This window comes from Antrostomus carolinensis, unplaced genomic scaffold, assembly GCF_000700745.2.
Source record: "Antrostomus carolinensis isolate BGI_N321 unplaced genomic scaffold, ASM70074v2 scaffold40382, whole genome shotgun sequence".
In the NCBI taxonomy this organism is placed as follows: Eukaryota; Metazoa; Chordata; class Aves; order Caprimulgiformes; family Caprimulgidae; genus Antrostomus; species Antrostomus carolinensis.
Genome location: NW_010300911.1, coordinates 1 through 21,858, shown reverse-complemented (window position 1 = coordinate 21,858; position 21,858 = coordinate 1). Strand labels below are relative to the sequence as shown.

Here is a 21,858-nt window from a genome sequence, read left to right as displayed (position 1 = left end):
AAAACTGAGAAAATTTAAATCATTAATTGAAAATCTAAATGAGAAGATGCCTACTTAAGCATATTTATTGTGACTAGAAATAAAAATGAATCCTAATTTCCTCTGTAGAGGTACATGTAGTACTTCCTGTATATACTCCTTGAAGGAAGTAGTGTGAGCAAAAAGTGAATTAAATTCTGTAACGCTTTTAATCTTTAAAAAAATCTTTAATCTTTAAAAAATGTGCAGGATTTATTCAAGTTCAACTCCTGATTTTTAGACTGCTGTTATTTTTACAGAACAGACAATCTTTAGAGAATTATTTTGGGGAGGACAGAGAGAAATAATTGCCATAATTTGACTGCCAGGGGCAAGAATGCTCTAGCTTGGGAGATGGTCTGTTGGGTTATTTAAAATATGAATGTAGAGGAAAACAACTTACTTCATCACAAAAGCTTGGTGTGGAACAGAGTACTAAATATTAACACTTAAACTTCTTATACCTGAAAAGGTTTTTAAGGGACATTCCAAGTCCTCAAGTTCTTCAAGAGGAGATGGCCTGGATGAAGGAAAGACTGTCAAATTTAGGATCACCAGTGGTACTCTGTCACAATGACCTGTTGTGTAAGAATATTATTTACAACAAGAAGCGAGGTAGGTATTGAACTAAACAGTAAGTAGTGGCTTAGTTTGTTTCTGCTGTAATTGCATTTGCTGCATCAGTAATGTCATTTTACTGACTTTAAGGAGTGAACTCAATTTGAGCTTTTAAGACCCAACGTAGTGGTGGTGGTATCTGTGTAAATATTAAGTTGCTTAATTAGCTAATTCTCATCTATGTGTTATGTACAGAGGAAGAATGTTGCTGTTCCGTGTTTTGTTTTAATGAATTTATTAATCCCTAGCCTGCCTGCGTGTCTAGGCTTCAAAGTATATAATTGTTTATGTTAATTCTATTCTAGTCATATAAATAAGGCTTTTTGGAGGGGAAAAAAAAAATCATACAACCATAGAAAATAACTTGAAGACATTCTCTCCTGTAACATGTGTATTGTTCTGTTTGTGATTGTGGGAAGACACCTTCATAATGAAGTATCTTAGTGCTGCTTGATACTATGTTCTGTGACTCCATTTATTTCCTGTGTGAGGTACATGGGCATCTTGAAGATTTCTTTTGTAAATACATTATTTAAACAGTTGTAGGCAGTACACATCTCAGCAAAGATGAATTACTTTTTTGTTTTTATTATAATAAATGTTATTAAAGAATGCCTTAACTAAAAACTCTTAAGGCTTCTGTATAAACTTAAAGTTTCTTTTATTTCTGGATTTTTAGTGGTTTGAGGTTCAGTTACTAAATGAATTAAACAGGGTGTTAAAACAACAAAAAAAAAAGGTAAATTCCAGACACTAAAATGGCCAATGGTGCAGTAAAAATACACAACTTTCCTCCTGTTCATGTATCTAAGATTAGCAGAGTGCAACAAATTGGTTAGATCAAGATTTTTCTTTTGAAATGAGAAAGACATGTTTCTTCTAGTAGCTTCATATTTATTTGTGGCAGTTTGAGAAGATTGTTGGTATGTAAGCCAAAAACATGTGAAATAAATGACTGTGAATGGAACTGAAGTATTCTCCGTTAGTTATAATCCATCTTTGACCTTTTAAGCTTATGTGCCTTAATTTCTAAAGAAAAGCTAACAAAAACATGCCAGATTTGGTTCTAGTATGAAAACTGGCTGTTTATGTATAACCAATTTCTGCATCAGATATGCACTGAATGCGTGTGAATTGAGAAAACAAAGTATTTTGGTGGTTTGTATACAGATTTCCCTCTGGGTAATACATTTTGAGGGGAATTGCTAGTAATTCTAGTTCTGTAGGTAAATACATACATATGTATGTATATATGCCTGTAGAATGCCATTAACAATAACCAGTTTTAAATTCTAAGAGTTCAGTATGAAACTTCAGTGGTTTTACTTAGTTTCAATGGTAGGTTATAGTTCTGCTTAAAAAGAGGAAATAATGGAAGACATGCAAAAAAATGCCAAAAACCCAAAACCCAAACAAACAAAAACCACCCAAAAAACCAGCTTCTCATCTTAAACACGTTGGAGTTGTGATACTGTAATGCTAAAAATAAATCTGTTGTTATTGTGTGGGTTTTTCCAGTGCTGAAACTACCTTGAGTTTTAGCGTTCCATAACAGACCCATGGAGGTAAGAGTAATTTATTTATAGTCACTTTTCATAGTAGAACCACGCTGAGGGGAAAAAAAAAGTTGGAGGAGTTCCTTTAAAAGGCTCGTTATCACAGTCACTAGGCTTGAAGTTCTTACTTTTAAAACAAATGCTATATGCTTTTCTTTTTGTAAACAGAATGGAGGAAAAAAAAACCAATGCCAGCAGTGCATCACTTATGAGCAATCCTACAATAACCAGTGTGTGAGTGCTTAGTGTTTGGGGCCAGGGTGGGACAAGGGAGGTACATAAAGCACTTTGGCTTCAAGCCAGCTGTAAACATCTTGGGGAGGGGTGTGGAAAAAAAGAGTTGGAAATATGACATACATGTATTTATTAAACTTATGTTTGAATGCTGTGTGTGTACTGTGTTGTAAAACTTCTGCAGTCTGGGCACAACAGGTACCATTTCCATAGTAACCAAACCTCAATGCCATCTGTAGAGTATTGGTCTGTTGTTTGAAAGCTGTTTCTTACAGTTACTTCTTACAGAGCAAAAAAAATATCCATGTTAACAGAGTCTTAAGGTGAGGAACATCATTTTAGAAATGGAAGCTCGGCTTTTAACTGTAAATAAACATGTAGTACTGGAATTCTGTTTAGCAGAGCAAACACTTTTATTGGTTTACAAATAATTTTGCAAGAGCACAAAACAGAATCTTTGAAGATATACTTTATTAGGAATGCCATCAAACTGTATGAAAGTAGGTAACAGCCTTGATGATGCTGTATTTTTTTACTAAATTTACTCTTTCATCTAGAAAGGCTCCTGTGTATCAAAAAGACCTTGGTGACCCTAAGCTGGAACTAGAAAGAGAGAGACAGAGTCAGTCCTCTAGTTTAACTACTGTTTTTTCTTCTCTTCTCCCCAGTAAAGTTTGAGCAAAGCTGGTAGTGTTCATCTGGCTTTTCAGAAGCTGGCACAAACAAAATAACTCATCTGTCATTTTTAGTAACACTGTATGACTTTGTTTTGAGAATAGTTTAATTTGCACATTTACTAGGCACAGGGTGGGTGCCTGTATTTGGGTTTTTTTAAGCTACAGACTATCAACAGATACTGGGACTCCAGTCCAATGCAGCTAGAATGATTGTGGCTTGTCCCAGTGCTTTGCTTCAGACTTGCCCTCTGCTTTAAATACATGTTAAATTTTCAGACTTGAAAGAAAAAAAACATAGTTGTGCCACATACTGCTTTTAAGAAGAATCAGTCTCATGTCCTTAAATTTTATTTATGAGACTGGAATAGCATGTTGAGTGCTAGCTTCATTTAATGGAGTGTCACTCCTCTGACTTGAATCTGCTCATGCTGTGGCTGAGAGAACTCTAACTCTTGCTGTTTTGTTAATGTCCGTTTGCAGTCATTCAGGATATGAAAATTTGCAAGTGTTACTTTACATAACTTATAATTATCAGTGTGAACTACTCTGAAGGATATAACCCAGCTTCATGGTGCTATTAATTAAAATTTGGGCATTGAGATAGTCAAAATACGCTTGATGCTTTGTACTGCTTATTTATAGACCTTGTGTTCTGATACTTCTGAAGTTTGGTGGGTTTTTTTCAACATCACCTGGGAGTTTCTAAAAATACCTGATGTTTTAAGGATATTCAAATACTTGCTGTTGAAGAAAACCACGTATCAGCATTCTTTTTGTCTATATCTGTATCTGTTCTTTTTTAATGTATTAAAATCACCTGCCAGGAAGTTGTGTGTAGGTAGATGGCTAGTTTTGTTGTGTTTATTCCCTCTGCCTACCCAATGTTTTCTATGATCTTTGGTAGGAGTCTGTGGGTGCTCAGTGCTTCTGAAGACTGAGGTATGTTTAAGGCTTCTGGTTTTGATCTAAAAAAGCTATATATTTTTTATTTTTCCAAAGGTATATTGGGTATTTATAGCTCAAATTATTCTTTGGGTATATGAGACCCATTTGTGAATTTTCAAGTATGTTCATAGCATAGATCATTGTCTTTACTGAAGCTGTCTTCTAGGGCCTCAGTGGCTCACCTGAGGAACAGGATGGGACGGAACTCAGGATACATCATTCTGCTGTGGTAACTACAGCTAGGACATCAAAAGTGCTTACCTTGTTAAACCATTAAAAATGAAGAGCAGCTAAGAAGAGAGGTGTTATCACCCTCCTAGCTCTCAGCTCCCTGAGGAGATCTACCAGATGTCTTCTTGACTATGGCTTCATCTTATTTAAAAATTGAATTTCTGGGGTGCAGAACACAACATGTATTCCGTTTTTGTGTCTCTATGTAGTTTTCATAGATTACACTGCATGTTGTCTACATTAGTAGACCCATTGATGAAAGGAGTGTGTGTGAACTTGAAATGTTCAGTACTGCAGATGTCTCTATTCCTGTTGATAATAGTAGCTTCTCTAGAGAGATGATAGTGTTTAGTTCTAAATCAAGTCTCAGTTCAGTAAAATACAAATGCACTTAGACTAGTGTCTCTGGGTCTGCCTGCTCCCAGTGAAATTGGTGGGATGTACGAATTCTTTGTACTTCTTAAAAACTTCAAAATAAAAGCTAGCTGCTTAACTACTACTGTAAGCCACGTCTTCTAGAAATGGCTTTCCTGTATGCACTGCAGTAAATCTTGAAAGTAACTTCTAATACTGTGGCTATTTAAACAGTTAATGCAAAGTTTTTTCTGCTGCTTCTAAAACAAGACAGCTGAGACACGTATGCATTCATGACATGACAAACTTAACGTTTTTGCTTTCTTTTGGTTTCACAGAAAGAGCTGTGCATCCTTATTTTGAGCCTTTCATGCAAAAATTAAACTTAAGTTTGAGTTCCACAGTAGCATGGGTCTGAAAGAGATCAGTGAAAATGTAGGACTTTTCCACTTTGAACTTCTTCTGTCTTATTGAATGTGACTTTGCTGAATTTTCTTAATCTGCTATAGGTTAGTTATACCATGGTTGCTGCCTCGTGGTGGCATGCACTGTGCTACTTGTGTGCTGACTGGAGGTTTATTGCATTCCTTGTTCATATGCATTTCCATATAGGAGACTGCCTGGTAACAGCCTCACCCATGTTGTTAGATTCAATTTCGTATTGTAAATAATATTATTTATATCTGGAAGTAAGTTTTAAATGTTAGCTGTACTTAAGAATGCATAACAGCACATAGGTGTATTCAAAATGAAATTTGCATGTGAAAGAAACTTAAAATATTTCCTATGTTGGTGTTTTGCAAGTAGTCTTTTACCTGCCATGTTTGTATTTTATGTAGGGGAGGAAGGAAAGCCCTCTGAATACAAGCAACAAGCAATATAAAATGTTTGGGTGTGTGTAGGTGGGAAGTTCAGGAGGTCAGTTGTGTAGCAGAATATTAACCAGGGTTGGGCTGTGCATTTTAACTGGCTTATAACTTACAGGTGTTTCTCTTTAAAAGTTGTACTAAAGACCCAGTGGGAAATGCAAGCATATACAAGTGTATGAATCTGCCTGTCAAGCAGTGGCAGAAGTTAATCTGTGACAATATGATGAGATCTTGGCTGCAGCTGCTGTAAAATTTCTTGTCCCTTCAGAGTTCTAGAGAACCTCAGTTTTCGGTTGCCAACAAGATTTTCCTGGGAGGAGCTTGCCACTCTGCAGGCCATTTTCATGTTGGTTTGTCAGAGCCTAAAAGGTTTAACCTCATACCCTTGGTAAGCAGTCCTCTCTTTCTCTGGAAGTAAGGGTAAACTCTGACTTGGAGGATTGTAACTAAGTGATTTTATTTGTGTTGTGGGGTTTAACTTCCATTTTAAGTGCTTAGACAAGAAGATATATCCATCTGGAAAACATTAATGTGTTAGTATTTCCAACGCAGTAAAAATATACTGCAGAGATACAAGGAACACTTCTAACAAAGTTGTTCTGTGATAACTTGGTTGGGACATTTATCTGGCAAAGCTATTGTAATTTGTATGTGCAAAATCCCTAAGTCTTGAGGCAGCAGCGTATTAAGACACTTTAAATCCTTAGTCTAGAGAATACATAACATACTTAATGTTATTCTTGATTTACTTTTTTTTTTTGGACCTGGAGTTCTGGTAGTTAACATTAAGAGGTTTTAAGTCATGCTAAGAAGATTGTTCATTGTAATGGAAAGAATATGTTTTTATTGAGTAAATATGCAGCTAGTAATCAAAGTAGTCTTCAAAAGAATGAGTGTAGAGAGGGAGGAGTGTGCAACTGTGAAAATTACCCCTTTCACCATAGCAGTGGGAAATGTAAGGATTTGCATTTTAACATTCTAGTGTGAACGGCTCTTAAATTAACCCATTGCTTCCTTTTCTGATATTTTTAGTAATTTTGCTGGTTTCCCTTAAAATACAAGAGCTCTACTTTTACCTAATCCATCTTGTTAATGTCTTGAGTCTTTTGATGTGGTGTAGATGTTCTTGAGCAAGTTCAATGCTGTATTGAGTGAAGCATTTTCCCCAGCTCCACTGTAGGTAAATGTAATTTGGAAACATTTTGGGGCTGTGTTTGTTGTTTTATCAGTCCTTGTTTACATAACACTACATAGCTTCATAGTTTTGAGGACTTGAGGGTTGTCTGATGGTTTCCTGAGGCTAGTTTAAGCCAGCTAAATAAAAGCAACAATTCAGAATGGTCTTGCTTTGTAAGTGTGGTTAGAGGAAGCAGGAAATATCAACATGGTAAAGGAAATACCAACATGTTGCAACGTATCAGTCCACTGTGGTTGCACACTTGTGAGAATAAACAGGACTGTTCTTTTTTTAAGTTGAGGAAAAATGGATCTGCTATTTCTACATAAAATTTAAATTAAGAATCCTCTACTATATTGCTTATTTTGAAGGTAAGGGATGCCCTCATGTGGTAGAAGTTAAAATTGAAATTCTGCTGTTCAGAGTTTAAAAAGAGAGAACTATAAGCTCTAAGTAATTATTTAAGAGCTTTCTTGAATGAATATTCAAGGAAATCTCATATCATAAAAATCACAGCCTTACCCTGGAGTGTCTGAGCACACACAACAGAGCACAAGTAAGACAGGAGTGTGGTTTTGTTTTGTTTTTCCCAAAAAACTTCAAAGGACACCAAAGGATTAGGGCTGTGACTTCATCTGATAACGACTCTGATGGTGCTGCTGTTGTGTCTCACATAGGTGATGTGCAGTTCATAGACTATGAGTACTCTGGATACAACTACCTGGCTTATGACATTGGAAATCACTTCAATGAATTTGCAGGTAAAAATTGGATTTCTGGGGTAAACTGGTTTTATTAAAAAAAAAACCTTATTCTTGCACATCCTCTTTTTCTCTGTTTATGTATCTGGATAAGTGTGTATAACTGTTCATCTGATGGTATCAAAATGTGTCCATGTCTCATCTTGGAGGCCTGTTACACCCTTCCCTTGCAGCTCTGCTAACCCAGATATGGAAATACCATGTCCTAAGCTTTGGTAGAGTTGGATAAATACAGAACTCGTGGCTTTCACAGTATCCTTCTGTGAAATGACACAGCAGAGACAGCCCACTGTAATGAAATACTGCAGGTGGATTTTTTAACAGCATAGGTATATATTGAGAATATGCTGTGTGGTTCCACAGCTAGAAATGGCAGGCTTGTGTGGGGTTGGTTTTTTTTTGGTAGCTTTGAATGTGTGTGCTAAGAACTTACCCTTGTATCATGTCCTAAAATGAGAAGTAAAGGCTAGAACTGTGTGATAGGAAAAAGGTGGGATTTTAGGAATAAGCTAAAGCTTTCAGTTAATGCCCATTCCATTTCCTCTGTAAGAGAAATAATCTTGAGTGTATGATGTGTTATTTCAGAATATGGAGCAACAGGAAAAACCTACATGATTAATATAGATGGAAAGTGCAGTATGGTGAAATTTAGGAGCCTTAATCTAGCAGTTATTGTTTCACAAACTGAATGTTAAGTCTAGATAACTTCATATGTACAAAAAAAATCGGAGTATATACTTGGTAATTTAAGTATTTGAAAAGCAAGTTAAATTATTTACAAAATATATTTGAGAGCTTTTGATTTTTTTCATCTGGGACTTCTCAGAGTCTGACTAAATCTTTAAGAAGCTAAGTACAGTAAGAAGACAAAATGCACAAATAGATTATTTTTTGCCTGTGAAGGACAGTTGTGCTTCACCTCTGCTGTACTCTATCCAATAAAAATATGATTTTTATTTTCCTTTTAAAGCTATATTTGAGTGGATCTAACACAAGAAAGAGTTTTGGTTGCTAGGGGATTGCACTGTTCATAAAATAAGACTTAAGGAGAGTTTCCAAATCCTCTGGGAATGATAAATAGTAGGAGTGAACTGTGATCCAGGCTTTGGACTTGTGGCAGACTCTGTATGGCCTGTGACTAAACATCTCCAGGATGGGAAGAAAAATAGGACAAAAAGAGTGGTTATGGAAATAAGGCTTCCAATTCTACCAGTACCCTGTGGAGGGGTAGACCTCTAATAAATTTTTCTCAAACATGAGTGTAGTTGGTGACAGTGTATGTGCATCTGGATTCAGCGTTGGATATTGTTGTGTACATGTCCCTTTTCCTATGAAATATGTAATATTTGATATGTTTGGGAGGGCTTTTGTTTCATAATGCAAATACTTTTTCTTAAGGCTTCTCTCAAAGCCAAACTTGGTGAATCTTAAAATATAAGTAGAATGTGTATGTGACTCAAAACATACACAGCATAAATCTTTCTGCTGTGTTGAACGCTCTGATTTGTGTGTGAGAAGTTCTTGCCAACGCAGAACTGATAAAGTCAGTCAGCTCAAAGTGAAAATGCTGATGTTTGTCCACGTTAATTTGTGTGTGTGTGTGTGTGTTGGAGGAACTAGTCCAGTAATGTGATTTTAATGGTCTCTTTAGACACTGTAAGGTTCTAATAGGTATCTTTTTCTTTTTCTAGGGGTAAATGAGGTAGACTACAGCCTTTATCCTAACAGAAAATTACAGGAACAATGGCTGAGATCTTACCTTGAGGCCTACAAAGAATATAAAGGTTTTGGCACGGAAGTCAGTGAAAAAGAAGTTGAAGTTCTCTATGTCCAAGTCAATCAGTTTGCACTGGTAAATAACAAACAATTGATTAGAATATATTAAATTCTATAGAGAAGCCTGCTCCTCTATGGACAAATGCAATTGCTAGTTTCTTACTCTCAGTACTGTGGCATGTAAAGAAAAACTTCCTTAGCCTGTTCTACAGAAACTTTCTGCTATGTTGTGTATTAAAAATGTAAAAATTTTTTTTACACAAAAAATTGTGTAAAATATTCCTAGTGAAAGAGGTAGTGAGCATTTTGTAATAGAGGAGATGACCTTTTAGCAAGTGTTTCTATTCCACAACTACATATACACCATGTTAAAAAAAAATGCACATAAATAGAACTAATTTCTACTGCTAATTAAATATATATTATTCTACATGTGTTCAACTCTAGTGCAAATATGAAATTCCTTTTGAATCTGGCAAGTTTATTGGTCTGGCAAGTTCCCAGATTGGCTAGAGCTTATGGTGAGTCTGTGTTGAACTTCCTTGTAATGGTGAGAAGACAGAAGAACAAGACTCCTCCTGTCCCTTGTGCATTATAAGCTGTCTCCTGTTTGTCAGTCTGTCTTTTGCAGACTTCAGGTGTAAAAGCTTCGTTCCCTTGTTCTTTCCCTTTGAAAGGATGGAGCATGTTCAGTTTTGATCTGGCGTTAGTACCTTGTCCTTCAGGGGAAAAACCACATCCAGTGTAATTCATGGAGGTAGAACAAGAAGTCAAATAGGTGTGGCATTGAGTCTTTGTCCCAATATACTCTTAGAAGCAGTTTGAAGATTCTTTAACCCCCCCCCACCCCCCCAAGTTTTAACTCTGTGTGATTCTGAAGATACTTTACAGGCTCACGTTATTTTGGTTACGTTTTCCAACTAGCCCTGATCTTGGTTTGCCTAGAGGATGTGATGGGAAATGTTCCAGCAAAAGTGTCTCCTACCCAAAAGCTAGAGAACTTTATTTTGCTTTCTCCTGAAGAATAACATGCCAAACTATTCATAGGAGGGCTAAGGCTAAGAAGCCAGTTTGGCCTTATTTCATTCCTCTTTCTGAATAATCCAAGCACAACTCTGTTGCTTCAGTTTTCTGGGAAATGCTAATGGTTGCAGCGAGGAAATACAGTTCACATTCTAGGAAGGTGATTATTGAACAAGCCCTTAAAAATACCAGCTTGTTTGCTGTTATTCTTTTAAAATCGCTGTTATCAACTGGTTACTCTTAAATTCAGCTGTCCCATTCATTTAGGAAAGTTAGATCTGCAATTAAGTAGGCTGCTGGTCTGTTTTCAAGTACATAACATTGTTTTGTCAGTTTTAAACTGTGGTCATACTAATGTTTAAGAAGGTAGAGTTCTGTTTAGAGAACAGCTCAAGACCTGCCTATAGACCACGCATGATGCACAAATACTGCCAAACACTCTTGTGTCAGTTGATGAGGGAAGCTTTAAGAGAAAATACAAAGTTAATGGATGCTGATGTGAAATGCCAACTATCAGGCAAGGTTACCTAAACTAGAGGTACAAGAAATATTCACATGTACGTACAGTAGTTGCCATTTGAAGGTGTTTTCAGTCGTGTGTGTGTACATGTGTCTCTTCCACCTCTGGTGAAGTGTTACATGTGAGGTTCAGGAAGCAATATAGGTAGTTACTGTAAGCAGTTATTTATTGAACAGAACTTTGAAGTATATAACTTGTAATCTGGGTGGTCCAGAAATGTCTTCCACAAGGAGACTGACAAGCTGATGGCTGTTACATGTAATATATGTTCATTTGGAATATACTAAAAAATCATATCATTAATGTAATCTGTATTTTCAGTCTGAAACTGAACATAGGCCTCCAGACTACTTATCTGGGCTTGTAGTGGAAGTAAGTTTGGAGCAGATGAAAAATTTGTGTAAATGCTGATGAGTTAGAAGTTCCCTTACACAGCTCCAGATCTCATATCTCTTTGTCTAAGTCAGTAGTGAAAGGGAGTTGTAGTTATGATAGCCTAAGGGTTGTAATCAAGGATTCAAAAGGAATTTCATATTTGCACTAGAGTTGAACACATGTAGAATAATATATATTTAATTAGCAGTAGAAATTAGTTCTATTTATGTGCATTTTTTTTACATGGTGTATATGTAGTTGTGCAACAGTCTACTTAATAGATGACCTATTTCATAAATGCAACATTATTTTTCTTGAAAATGAGTCAGGAGGCCAATGGATTTACTCCTCCATTTGCCAGTAATTCTCTAATACTTCTTTACCAATCTTTTGGTAAAGAGATATCAAATAACCTTACAATAATAGTGGGGTTTGGAAGTTTTCTTGTAGATAACTTTTTGTCTCGGTGTGAGAATATGTTTCCATGTTGGATTGTACATAATGTTAATCTTCCACTAATAATTTTTTTCTTTCAGGCTTCACACTTCTTTTGGGGATTGTGGGCTCTAATTCAAGCCAAATATTCCACCATTGATTTTGATTTTCTAGGGTAAGTGTGCTTGCTACATGTAATCATAGAATATTTGAGGTTGGAAGGGACCTGTGGGGCCATCTGCTCCAACAACCCAGCTATCAGAAACTGAGGTCTAAGCAACAGACCTGATCTGTGTGATCATACTGTAACTCTTAATTTTTAAGAGCAAACAAGACAGTGGAAGCTGACACTGTCTATGCTTTTTGTTGCTGAAAGTTCTGTAAATTAGTGTGTGCCCCTGGGCTAAAATACCTGGTGTAACAAGGCGAGGAACATAACCAGAGGAGTAAATGTTTTGGGGTGGTGTTTTTTTGGGGGAGACACAAAAGCATAAAAGCCAAGTGGGTCATTCTGGTGTACTGTCTGTCAGATACAAGACCTACATTTCCAACTGCAAGAGTCAAGAAACAGGATCTTGTAAAAAAAGAGCTTGTTTACTACTTATTGCATGGAGCATTGATCTTGGGAATCCCTAATCTCCTTTTTAAAGAGTCTTTGTAATGCCAATGAATGTTAAGTTCTGTTTCCTGAGCCTGCTGGCCAATGGGTTCTGTTTTGGGTAGACATGTGTCTTTGGCATTTTTTAAATGTTTTTTCATGGCAACAAGCAGAGGAATTAATAATCTCTCCGTTGGGGACTGGGTGAGGTGATTAAAATTAATAATTTCACTTGGTAGAATATCCCACTTTAGAATTTTAAGCACTAACTGAGCCAGTTTACTAGGCTTAGTTGTGTCATTTTGTAAATGAGACCAATGTCAATTTCTTCTTGTGACTCAATTATTCTGGAGTAGAAGTACTTGTTAGTAACCACTAGATGGCATAAAAAGCCAAGGTAAAGCACAGGTGGCAGAACCCAAAACGTGGCAGTTGTGAATAAAATGTCATTCTTGCAATGATCAAGATCAGATTCCTCTGGAATTGTAATTTTCAGTCTATTAAGAACTATTAAAAATGAAAGTTCCACCTTTGATAATCCCAGAACAGCATCTGTGTTACAAACTGTAGCGAGTTGGGAGTTGAGTATAGTGATGAGGAAGTATCATAATATGGTTGCTCTGTTCTTAATTTCTTCCTTTGGCAGCTGCTGATGGTCAGTGTTGGAAACAGGGTAGTAGGGTGGGTGGACTTTTTTTGAGTAGTCCTACCTAGCGTGGCTGTGTTCATGTAAGGAGTTACCTGCTCTTAACTTCAGATCTCTCTCTCCCTTTGAACAGGTATGCAATTGTTCGGTTTAACCAGTATTTCAAAATGAAGCTGGAGGTCATGACATTAACTCTTCCTGAGTAATGAAGAGGAAGAAACTTAACCAAGTGGATAGACAACCCCTGAATCTTTTCTGAGAACAGATACTGGAAAAAAAGCTAAACATTTGTTGAAGTTCTGTAATGCTCACTTGGTGGTTCTTGCTTTATAAATAATGCCTCTAAACAGTCCTTCAATGTTGAATTTAATATGAAGAGCATACATACTGCTGTTGATATAAAATGGATTAGAAACTTGCTAAACCTATAAAAAGTTGTAGAAATGGCAATTTAATCCTTCTTTGTAATTTAACATATGTTGTATGTGAATTATTTATTATAAGTTTAACATGATTCCATTGCTGCTTTCATCAGTTTTTGTACAAGTTGGGTGCGGACAGTGAAGTTGTTCCAAAGGATTCGTTTAACAACTTATTTTATTGAAGTTGCATTAACTTATATTAAAGAAAACATGGTCAGAGAATATTAACCTTTTAAATGCATACAAGCAAAATGAGTGATAATAGACTTGTGAGATCACCAGTGTGCTGTAACTAGGGAAAAAGGTTAGGATGATCTTTATTTTTTTCCCCTCTTTTTTTAAAAAAGGAAAAAGCAGCTTTCCATATGATGGTACTTTTCTTTTGTTTAAGAATCAGCAAGCTTGCTGAAATGATATTGATTTTTTTTTTTTTCCTTCTTGATGTGTTAAACTGTAGAAATGTGAAAGTTCTGTGACTATCAGATCCTTCGAGGATATGTGCCATCATAGTGTCAGATGGACACTGTACCATCTCCAACTTATATGGGAAAGCTGCTTAGTTATTAAGTGTACTTTTAAAACAAAAGACCACTATTCCAAATCTATATTGCTTTTTTTGAAACTTGATTCTAAATTTGAACACTATTCCAGTGTCTATATTTGTGCTTCAGCGGAATGGATTATTGAACTGAAGATTAGTGAACAGAGATCCTGTTGCACTGGGGAGCAAGACACTTAGGTTTACAGTTCATGTATTGTTGAAATCTTTCTGCTTCGTCATCTTTCTGACCTTGGATTCTAGTCTTAAATGCTTGGTCCTGTAGTTGCAGATTCTGGTATGTCTGGTTGGTTTGTGTTTTGGTTTTTTGGTTGTTATTTAGTGTTGTGTTGTTTTGTTTGTTTTTTCCTGTGGCAGCAAATTACTCTTCAAAGTCTCCAGTTTGAAGGATAATATGGAAAAGTATATGACTTGAACAATGGGACTTTGATCATCACACGCATTTTCTTATTTCTTAAAGCTATTATACCAAGAATCGTCTGGATTGCAAAATGTGAATTGAAAAGAAAATGTTTACTTAACAAAACAGTGTATATGTTTGTGTGGAAAAGAGGCTTTAAATCTGAAAGGGGGGGAGGGTGGGGTGGGAGGGAGAGAAACCCACAACAGAAAAATAAAACCCATCAATGCAGTGTGGAGTTGGGTAGGCATGTACTCAGCTCTGATTCTACTCTGAAAAACTTTGCACTTTGGTCACATAAGTGCCCACATGTACAAAGTCTGCGTGTGTGCATATACATGTGCAAACACAAACTTACCTGAAGAGTAAATATTATGGGGAGCCTGTTGTACAGACTCCGGCAAAGATATTTATTCAGAATTGCTTTATGGCACACTGCTATGTATGGATGTGTGTATATGTGTATACACACACACATATATATGTTTGTGCTTTCCAAAAGCTCGGATTGATTCAGGACTAAGAAAATTGATGTGAATGAAAAACTTTCACCTTGAAAGATCATTTAGAATGGCATTCTGTTATTTTACAAAAGCAAGGTTTGGGATTTTTTTTTTTCCTCTTGTTTATATTAGTCTCTGAATGTTTCAAATTTCTTAATTTCCTTCAGTCAAAACCTTAAAAATCCTAATACAAATGGGAGAACTGGGATTTTTTTTTTTTTTTTGTAACTTGAAATGAGGTAACCATTTTCGTTAGCATTTCTTAGCTGGAGGCTACTATACTGGACAAATTTTCTTGGTAGTTAAATAGAAACAAATAGCTAAAGTAGACATTTATATTTTTCTTTGTAGCAGTTATCAAGGATGTTGCTAGAGCTCATGAAAGCACTGAAGACTTTAATTTTCTGTACTTTCTCAGTGTTGACATTATTGACATATGTTGAATAATACCCTGATGTCTTGGTTGTCCCTTTAAGCTCAGCAAGATCTGCTTGGAAGTAGGATTGATAGAGATTTTTGAACTCCTATTACTACTTTCTTCGAGTGGTGGCTTTATTTCTGGCAGTGTTGCTTTGTATTTGTGAAATACTTGAAAAAAAGCTGTGGAGTTCACTTGGTCTTGGGAAATCCAACACTTGACGGATCCTAACTTTCCCAACAGTTGTCAAAACACATTCCCTTTTCTGGTACCAGTACTATTTAAGTTTGGAGTTAGTGTAATTTTTTTTTTCTCAGTAGTAGTTTTGTTTGTATAGCTCAAGTAGCAATAACTGCAGGAGTGGAAGCTTGCTTCTGCAGAACCAAAGCTCTTCATGAGTGCAGCTCAATCTCATTCTCGTGCAGTGAAGTTCCACTAAATCCCATAAAAGCACTTTGAAGCAGAGAGTAAATACTGCAAGCTTTTCCTGAGCCACTTCGAAGAAGCACAAGGGTTATCACAAGTTAAGAGTGGTTGACTTTGCAGTACTGGTAGAACCTTTGATTTTGCATGTTGAAATTCATTTTACACACTTAAATGCTGCTTTGCATCAGCTTTCTTTCAAGACAAGTGCAGATTAAAACAATTCCTGATAAGTTCTGAGGAAATACTGTAAAACACTTTCCAAAATGAAATGCCAGTTACCTTGAGCCTTGTTCCACATCTAGTTGAGCCAGTGGCACTCAGATATCCTTGCTTGCTGAGGAATATCTAAGGATGCGTTAAGCTTGAAGCAGTAGTTTGCAATAGCACTGTGGGTGATAAGGTAGCTTGAAACTGTGAATACAGGACACTCTGAATGTAAGTTAGGTACTAGAGCACCGAACTAGAGGACATGTACTTGTTTCAATTAATTTATCTCAGTCTCTTTAATAGCAATGTGAAGATGTTTGGAGGAGGACAAAAACTGACTGAGCTCTAGAAACATCCTGTAGTAGTTTTGACTGTAACTTGCCAAGAAGATATTCTGTTGCCTTTATGTTAAGCTAAGGGCGTGAATGCCAAAATTAATAATTCTTACTGTAGTTAAACCTATATTGTAAATATAAAGAGGATTATTAGTAAAGGCATTCTTGCATAAATAGCATCAAGTCAATAGACCATAGTGGCCTGGTTGCTTTTGTAAAGCAGAATAGTGTGAATTTTTTTCTTCTCATTTCTGCAGTCAGATCTGGCTAATCCATGCCTCATTTCTTAGGTCACCTAAGCATTACAGATTTCTGAAAGATGACTAGTCTCTTGTCACATAATTTTCAAAGTCTCCATTTATGATTTTTGATTTGCATTTTAAAAGGACTCAACCAAATTTGCATTAACCAGGTCTGACTGTATATGTATATACAACAGTGTAAATAACCATTTGTAAATTAGTGTGAATTGTACTGTATCTTGCATTTATGGACTTGTGTATTGCATTGTATTCTCTCCTATTTTGTAGAAATTTTGATGTAAAGAAGAAATCTAACTCTGTGTGCGGACTTCTTTTGTTAAAGTGACCTGTAACAGAGCATAAGAGTTTTATGTTAAGGTATCCATTTATAGCCTTGGGCATCCAGTGTCTTCTTTTTCCCGTTAGCTTTTTTGACATCTTGCTCTTGGGAATGATTCTGGGAATAAAGGAATTTATACAGTACTAAGATGAAGAGAAAGTCTGTTCCAATAATAGGGCAAAATGTGTGTCAGAGGTACGTGTAGTACCTGTGGTATAGGGAAAGCTGTTAAAATTGTTTACTTAAACTTCCAAACATTTCCTATACATTCTTGAATGTTGGTGACTTCTAACATAAGCATGTTGAATTGAAGTAATCTTAAAATGTGCACTTCCATGGTGACAGCAACTGAGTTAGTTGTGATAGAAATCCCCTGACTTAAATGTTTTTGGTGGTTATAGCCTTATAATAGGGTTAGTTGCTAACTTGTAAATGCTTATAACAAATGCCCAGATCACCCAAAATAGTTCTGTCAGTCACCTTCCTCAATGCTAGAACTATTGGTAGCCCCTTTAGACTATTTGGAACTTCCCTGAGGTTATTTTCCCTGTGTGCTCTTCCCACCCCCTCCTCCTCCTCCTCCCTCTGCCCACAACCATACTTCATTAGGGGAACCGTGAATACACAAGCTTCCTTTCCATAAATCATCACTATTTCCTTTTTGACTAAAATTGTGTTCTGTTTTGTCAGTTCATGACTTCTCATCAGAATTTTATCTCGGAAGTCCTTCTCTGGAGAGGCCTTTAATCTGGGAAGCATAGACCTAGTGAAGCATAGTTTTCCCCAAATGCCTGACTGTATTTCATTACTGTTGCCTTTCACTGTCTGTTCAGAACTCCAAGCTCTGAGTTTATTCTGGTCACTGCCAGTGTGTAATAACTCTGCTGGAAAATACTGGTGTGCAAATCTCACTGTCCATCTGACAAATTGATCTTGATGCGGTTTGTGCATCTTGTCAGCTTTACCTGCGCCGGATGAAAGGTACTCGTGCTTATCAGTGTTGACACTCTGGGTTACTAGGGTCCTGGGAAGTGAGTTTTATCAAGGAAGTGTTAGTCAAGAGGAGGGATGGGCTCAGTAAATACAAAGTAAAAGGAAGTAATTCACATGGAAACTCAAGGTTAAGCTTTTGATGTAGCAAGGTATTGGATACGCTTATTTACTTGCATGGTTTAAGGACAAGAGCAAATTGTAAGGGGTAAAGTTTATTTCAAAATGAAGTTCAGGTTTTTTTTAAACCCTTTGGTAGCTAACAAAAGCTTACAAAATACTCTTTTGTTACTCCTACTGCAAGAAATATTAAAACAAATCTGTGTAACTTTCTGTTTAAACAAAACATTGTTCTATAACCCTGTGGAATAGAATATTTTCCTTGGGGTAGTCCTTCCTGTAATTTGCAAAGGAGCTTGACCACATCTTGCCTGTCTGCACTTGAGGTGGCTGTTTATTCTTGATTTAATGTTTTTATATTGTTTACTCTGTTCTTGGATGCCTTCTAAACTGTGCTAGATTACTAAACTACTGGAATTAGCTGGTCTATCATCTCTTCCACAGCAGGCAGGTTGTAATTACAGTAGTAGAACAGAAAGCATTTGATCATTTTCATTCGTTATGAAAGATACCAAAAGCCACAACCTTTGGTCTTGTGCAGGGTAGGTGTTCTGTTAGCTAACCAGGCAACTTTTAAGGAAGGGAATCTCAGCTGTGAGAAACCACACAACTCCAGATAGGACATGTTAAAAGAAACCAAACTTTGTGGTCTTTAGACCTCTGGAGTAGAAAGGAAAATGCGTGAAACATTTGTATGTGGCAGTTGCCTGGAGGTGCTCCTAAGTGATATACAAGTGATGTGGTGAGACACTGAAAACAGCATTGTTTGACTCTTTTTTTATTTTTGGTGACTTTTCCAATTGGTCTAATTAGTAGAGATTAAGTTCCTGTGATTAGGAAACTAGCCAGCCTCTGAGGGAAGAAATGTTCCAACAGATTATTCTAAAAACCCATCCCTATGTAGTTGATAATTTGCAACACTCCAGTGTGTTGGGCTTTTCTGTGTGTTTAATAGTATAGGTGGTGTCCTGCACCAGATGCTTTAATAAAGGGGTTTATTGTTATTGTAAAATGTCAAAAAAACTGCCTGGAATGGCCCTGAAGTCCATTGTGGTCTTGGAACAGGTGGCCACACTTCACCAGATTACCAGATTTTTGATTCAAGATTTTACTTTAACAAACTTCTGGTTCAAGATTTGACATTAGTTGTTTCTGTAACCTTCTAAAATTGTTTAGCTGTTGTCTCGGGTTCCCTGTAGTGTGGTACTTAATTCATGGACTTCCTAAGTATCTTTGGTTTGATGTTTATAGAGACAACACAGAGAAAACTTAATGGTAACTAAAAGTTGTGTGAACCTTTAGAAAGCAAACTATTTACTTGAAATCTAACAAACTTTGCAAGTAAGTTCTGAAATAACTTCAGGTACTGCACCAGCCTATTTTTGTAGTATTGCAACTGCTTTTCTTTCTATGTTGTGTGTTTTTTTTTTTTTTGCCCCCACATAGAGATCCATGCAAAACACAAGATGAAAGACCATGGAAGAGAAACATGAAAAATGTATACAATGCCATAAAATGCAGCGTGAACTGGAAAAAAAAAATGTATATGTTTCTAAGCTTTTGGTAGTAGTAATTCTTCAATGTTATAAAAAATGGTAGGTGTGAAGTCTTCAATGTGTGAAAGATTTTTTTCTTTCTTTTTTTTAAGAAACGTTCCTTTTAACATTTTATATCTCAGATGCAGTCTGTGGTAGTTAATAATGCTGCTTTGTACACAAATGCTTTGAATAGTCTGCACCAAGAATGTATCCAATCTTTCTTAAACATGACTTAAAGTTCAATTTATTGGTTCTGTCTCAAGCCTCTTAATTCAGCTGTCTAAACCCTTTTATAAATACTTGCAGAAACAGGGCTGTAGCATATTAGGGATGTAGTCCATTTTGTGTCTTTTTTTGTTGTTGTTTTGTTACTGCATATTTTTCAGTGTTATTTTAAACATGACTCCATTTCTGTCCTGTGAATAAAATAAGCTCAATTTACAAATAAGTCTTTGTCATCTTCCAGCACTGTCATCTCCCCAAAAGTCCCCATGACCCTTCTTGTATGTTGTGGAGTTTAGATGCATCATTTATCCATTGGGAGTGAATTGTATTTCTTTTGAACTCAATGTTATTGAAGCTATTATAATCAGTGGTAGAAGGCCTTAAATCAAGTAATGTACCTTTCAAAGAGATTTATATTGTGTAAATACTTTCAAACGGCAACAATAAAGTTTGTTTCTAACTGCACTGTTAGCATATGTTGTGATGATTTTGCTTTCCCCAGGTTTGAAAGCACTTGATACAGAATACTGAAGAGTTCTTAAAGGCTTTTGACTTGTTTTCAAATGCAGATGTTCTGGGATTAACAGCCCATCTAAAAAGAGATCATAGAATCCTAGAATGGTTTGGATTGGAAGGGACCTTAAAGATCATCCAGTTCTAACCCCCCTGCCATCAGCAGGGACACCTTCCACTAGATCAGGTTGCTCAAAGCCTCATCCAGCCTGGCCTTCAACACTTCCAGGGAGGGGGCATCCACAACTTCCTTGGGCAACCTGTTCCAGTGTCTGACCACCCTCACAGTGAAGAACTTCTTCCTCATATCTCATCTAAACCTCCCCTCTTTCAGCTTAAACCCATTTCCCCTTGTTCTATCACTACCTCCTGTTGTAAAAAGTCCCTCCCCAGATTTCCTGTAGCCCCTTCAGGTACTGGAAGACCTCTATAAGATCTCCCCGGAGCCTTCTCTTCTCCAGGCTGAACAGCCCCAACTCTCTCAGCCTGTCTTCATAGGAGAGCTGCTCCAGCCCTCGGATCATCCTGGTGGCCTCCTCTGGACTTGTTCTAACTGCTCCAGGTCTTTCTTGTGTTGGGGGCTCCAGAACTGGACACAGTATTCCAGGTGGGGCCTTACAAGAGCGGAGTAGAGGGGCAGAATCACCTCCCTCGACCTGCTGGCCACGTTTCTCTTGATGCAGCCCAGGACACAGTTATTGGCCTTCACGATACTTTGAGCCAGTATTTGGTTTGCACAAAGTTAACTCTTTTAACTGTTTTGCATATTAAAGAGGCTTGGTCATTGACCACTGAAATTTCACATCTGGGAGGCAGGAATTGGCTGGAATATGGCTGTTGGTGGGAAGTGCTACCATTGAGGAATTGGAGGAAAACATGCAAAGTTTGGGCTGCTCTGAAGTTTAATTTATGCACAACGAGTGCTGGGTTAATTGCAGGCGACCCGTTTTTCAGGCTGATCCATGACACTGAAGCAAGGCTCTGCATCCAGTGCTAGTGACACAGCGTTAGATACTTGCTTAGACGTTAACTGGGATGTTCTGATGTACATCAACAAAACTTCTTCCCTCTTGGTTGTGCACCCTGAAGAGAATGACTTCACCAAGGTACAGATTTTACTTGGGCTTGAGTTACCCTGTGCGCTTGTCCACGGTGAATGTATTGAGGAAAACATTCCTTGGGCCAAAGTCTGCGCTCCGTGTCACTGAAAATGGGCATTTCCTGCACACAATGAATACAAAATTTTTGGTCTTGTTTGTGGTGGGCTTGACTAAGATGTCATCAGAGTTTGTGGATGTGTAGTAAGGGGCAGATGGAACAAGCAAATAAATCCTAAAAAAATTTTAAAAGTTCTGCTGAGTGTTAAAGTAGAGTAACCTTTAGGCAATGAAAAAGCATTGACCAAGCATTGTAGCAGGCTGGAGCCCCATTTGTCTTTGCTTAAGTAGGTTTTGTATATAACAACGCCTTCTTAATTTGCAAGGCCTCCACCTTTTAACTTTGATTGCTTCCTGGAAGTGTGATGATCAGAGTGATGCTCTAGACACACAACTTGCACAGCCTGAGATCCTCGAGCGCTCCCAAGCATCACTGCCTCTTGTTGACCTGAACACGTGGCCTGTTTCCATTGGGCTTTTTGCTGCTGAGGAACTGCTGCTACAGAATGGGTGAGTCCAAGAATTGGTTTTCAATGTAATAAAAAATACTCTGACTGGATATCTAGGGTTACTTGTCACCACTGAATTGCTGCTTGGAGCCAAGAGACAATGTTTCTCTGGCATCTACTGCCCAAATCCTCAACATTTTC

The 21,858-nt window shown here is 37.1% G+C and overlaps 1 protein-coding gene across 1 annotated transcript; it reads left to right on the top strand.

Annotated features, from left to right (window-relative positions):
- Nucleotides 1-490: 490 nt before the first annotated feature.
- On the top strand, nt 491-13,473 carry LOC104521324 (ethanolamine kinase 1-like; the record flags this gene model as incomplete). Its single annotated transcript, XM_010163284.2, has 5 exons — nt 491-633; nt 7,357-7,440; nt 9,132-9,292; nt 11,671-11,744; nt 12,947-13,473. Coding segments are annotated over 5 exons (535 nt in total), but the record flags the coding sequence as incomplete, so codon positions are not given.
- Nucleotides 13,474-21,858: the final 8,385 nt, after the last annotated feature.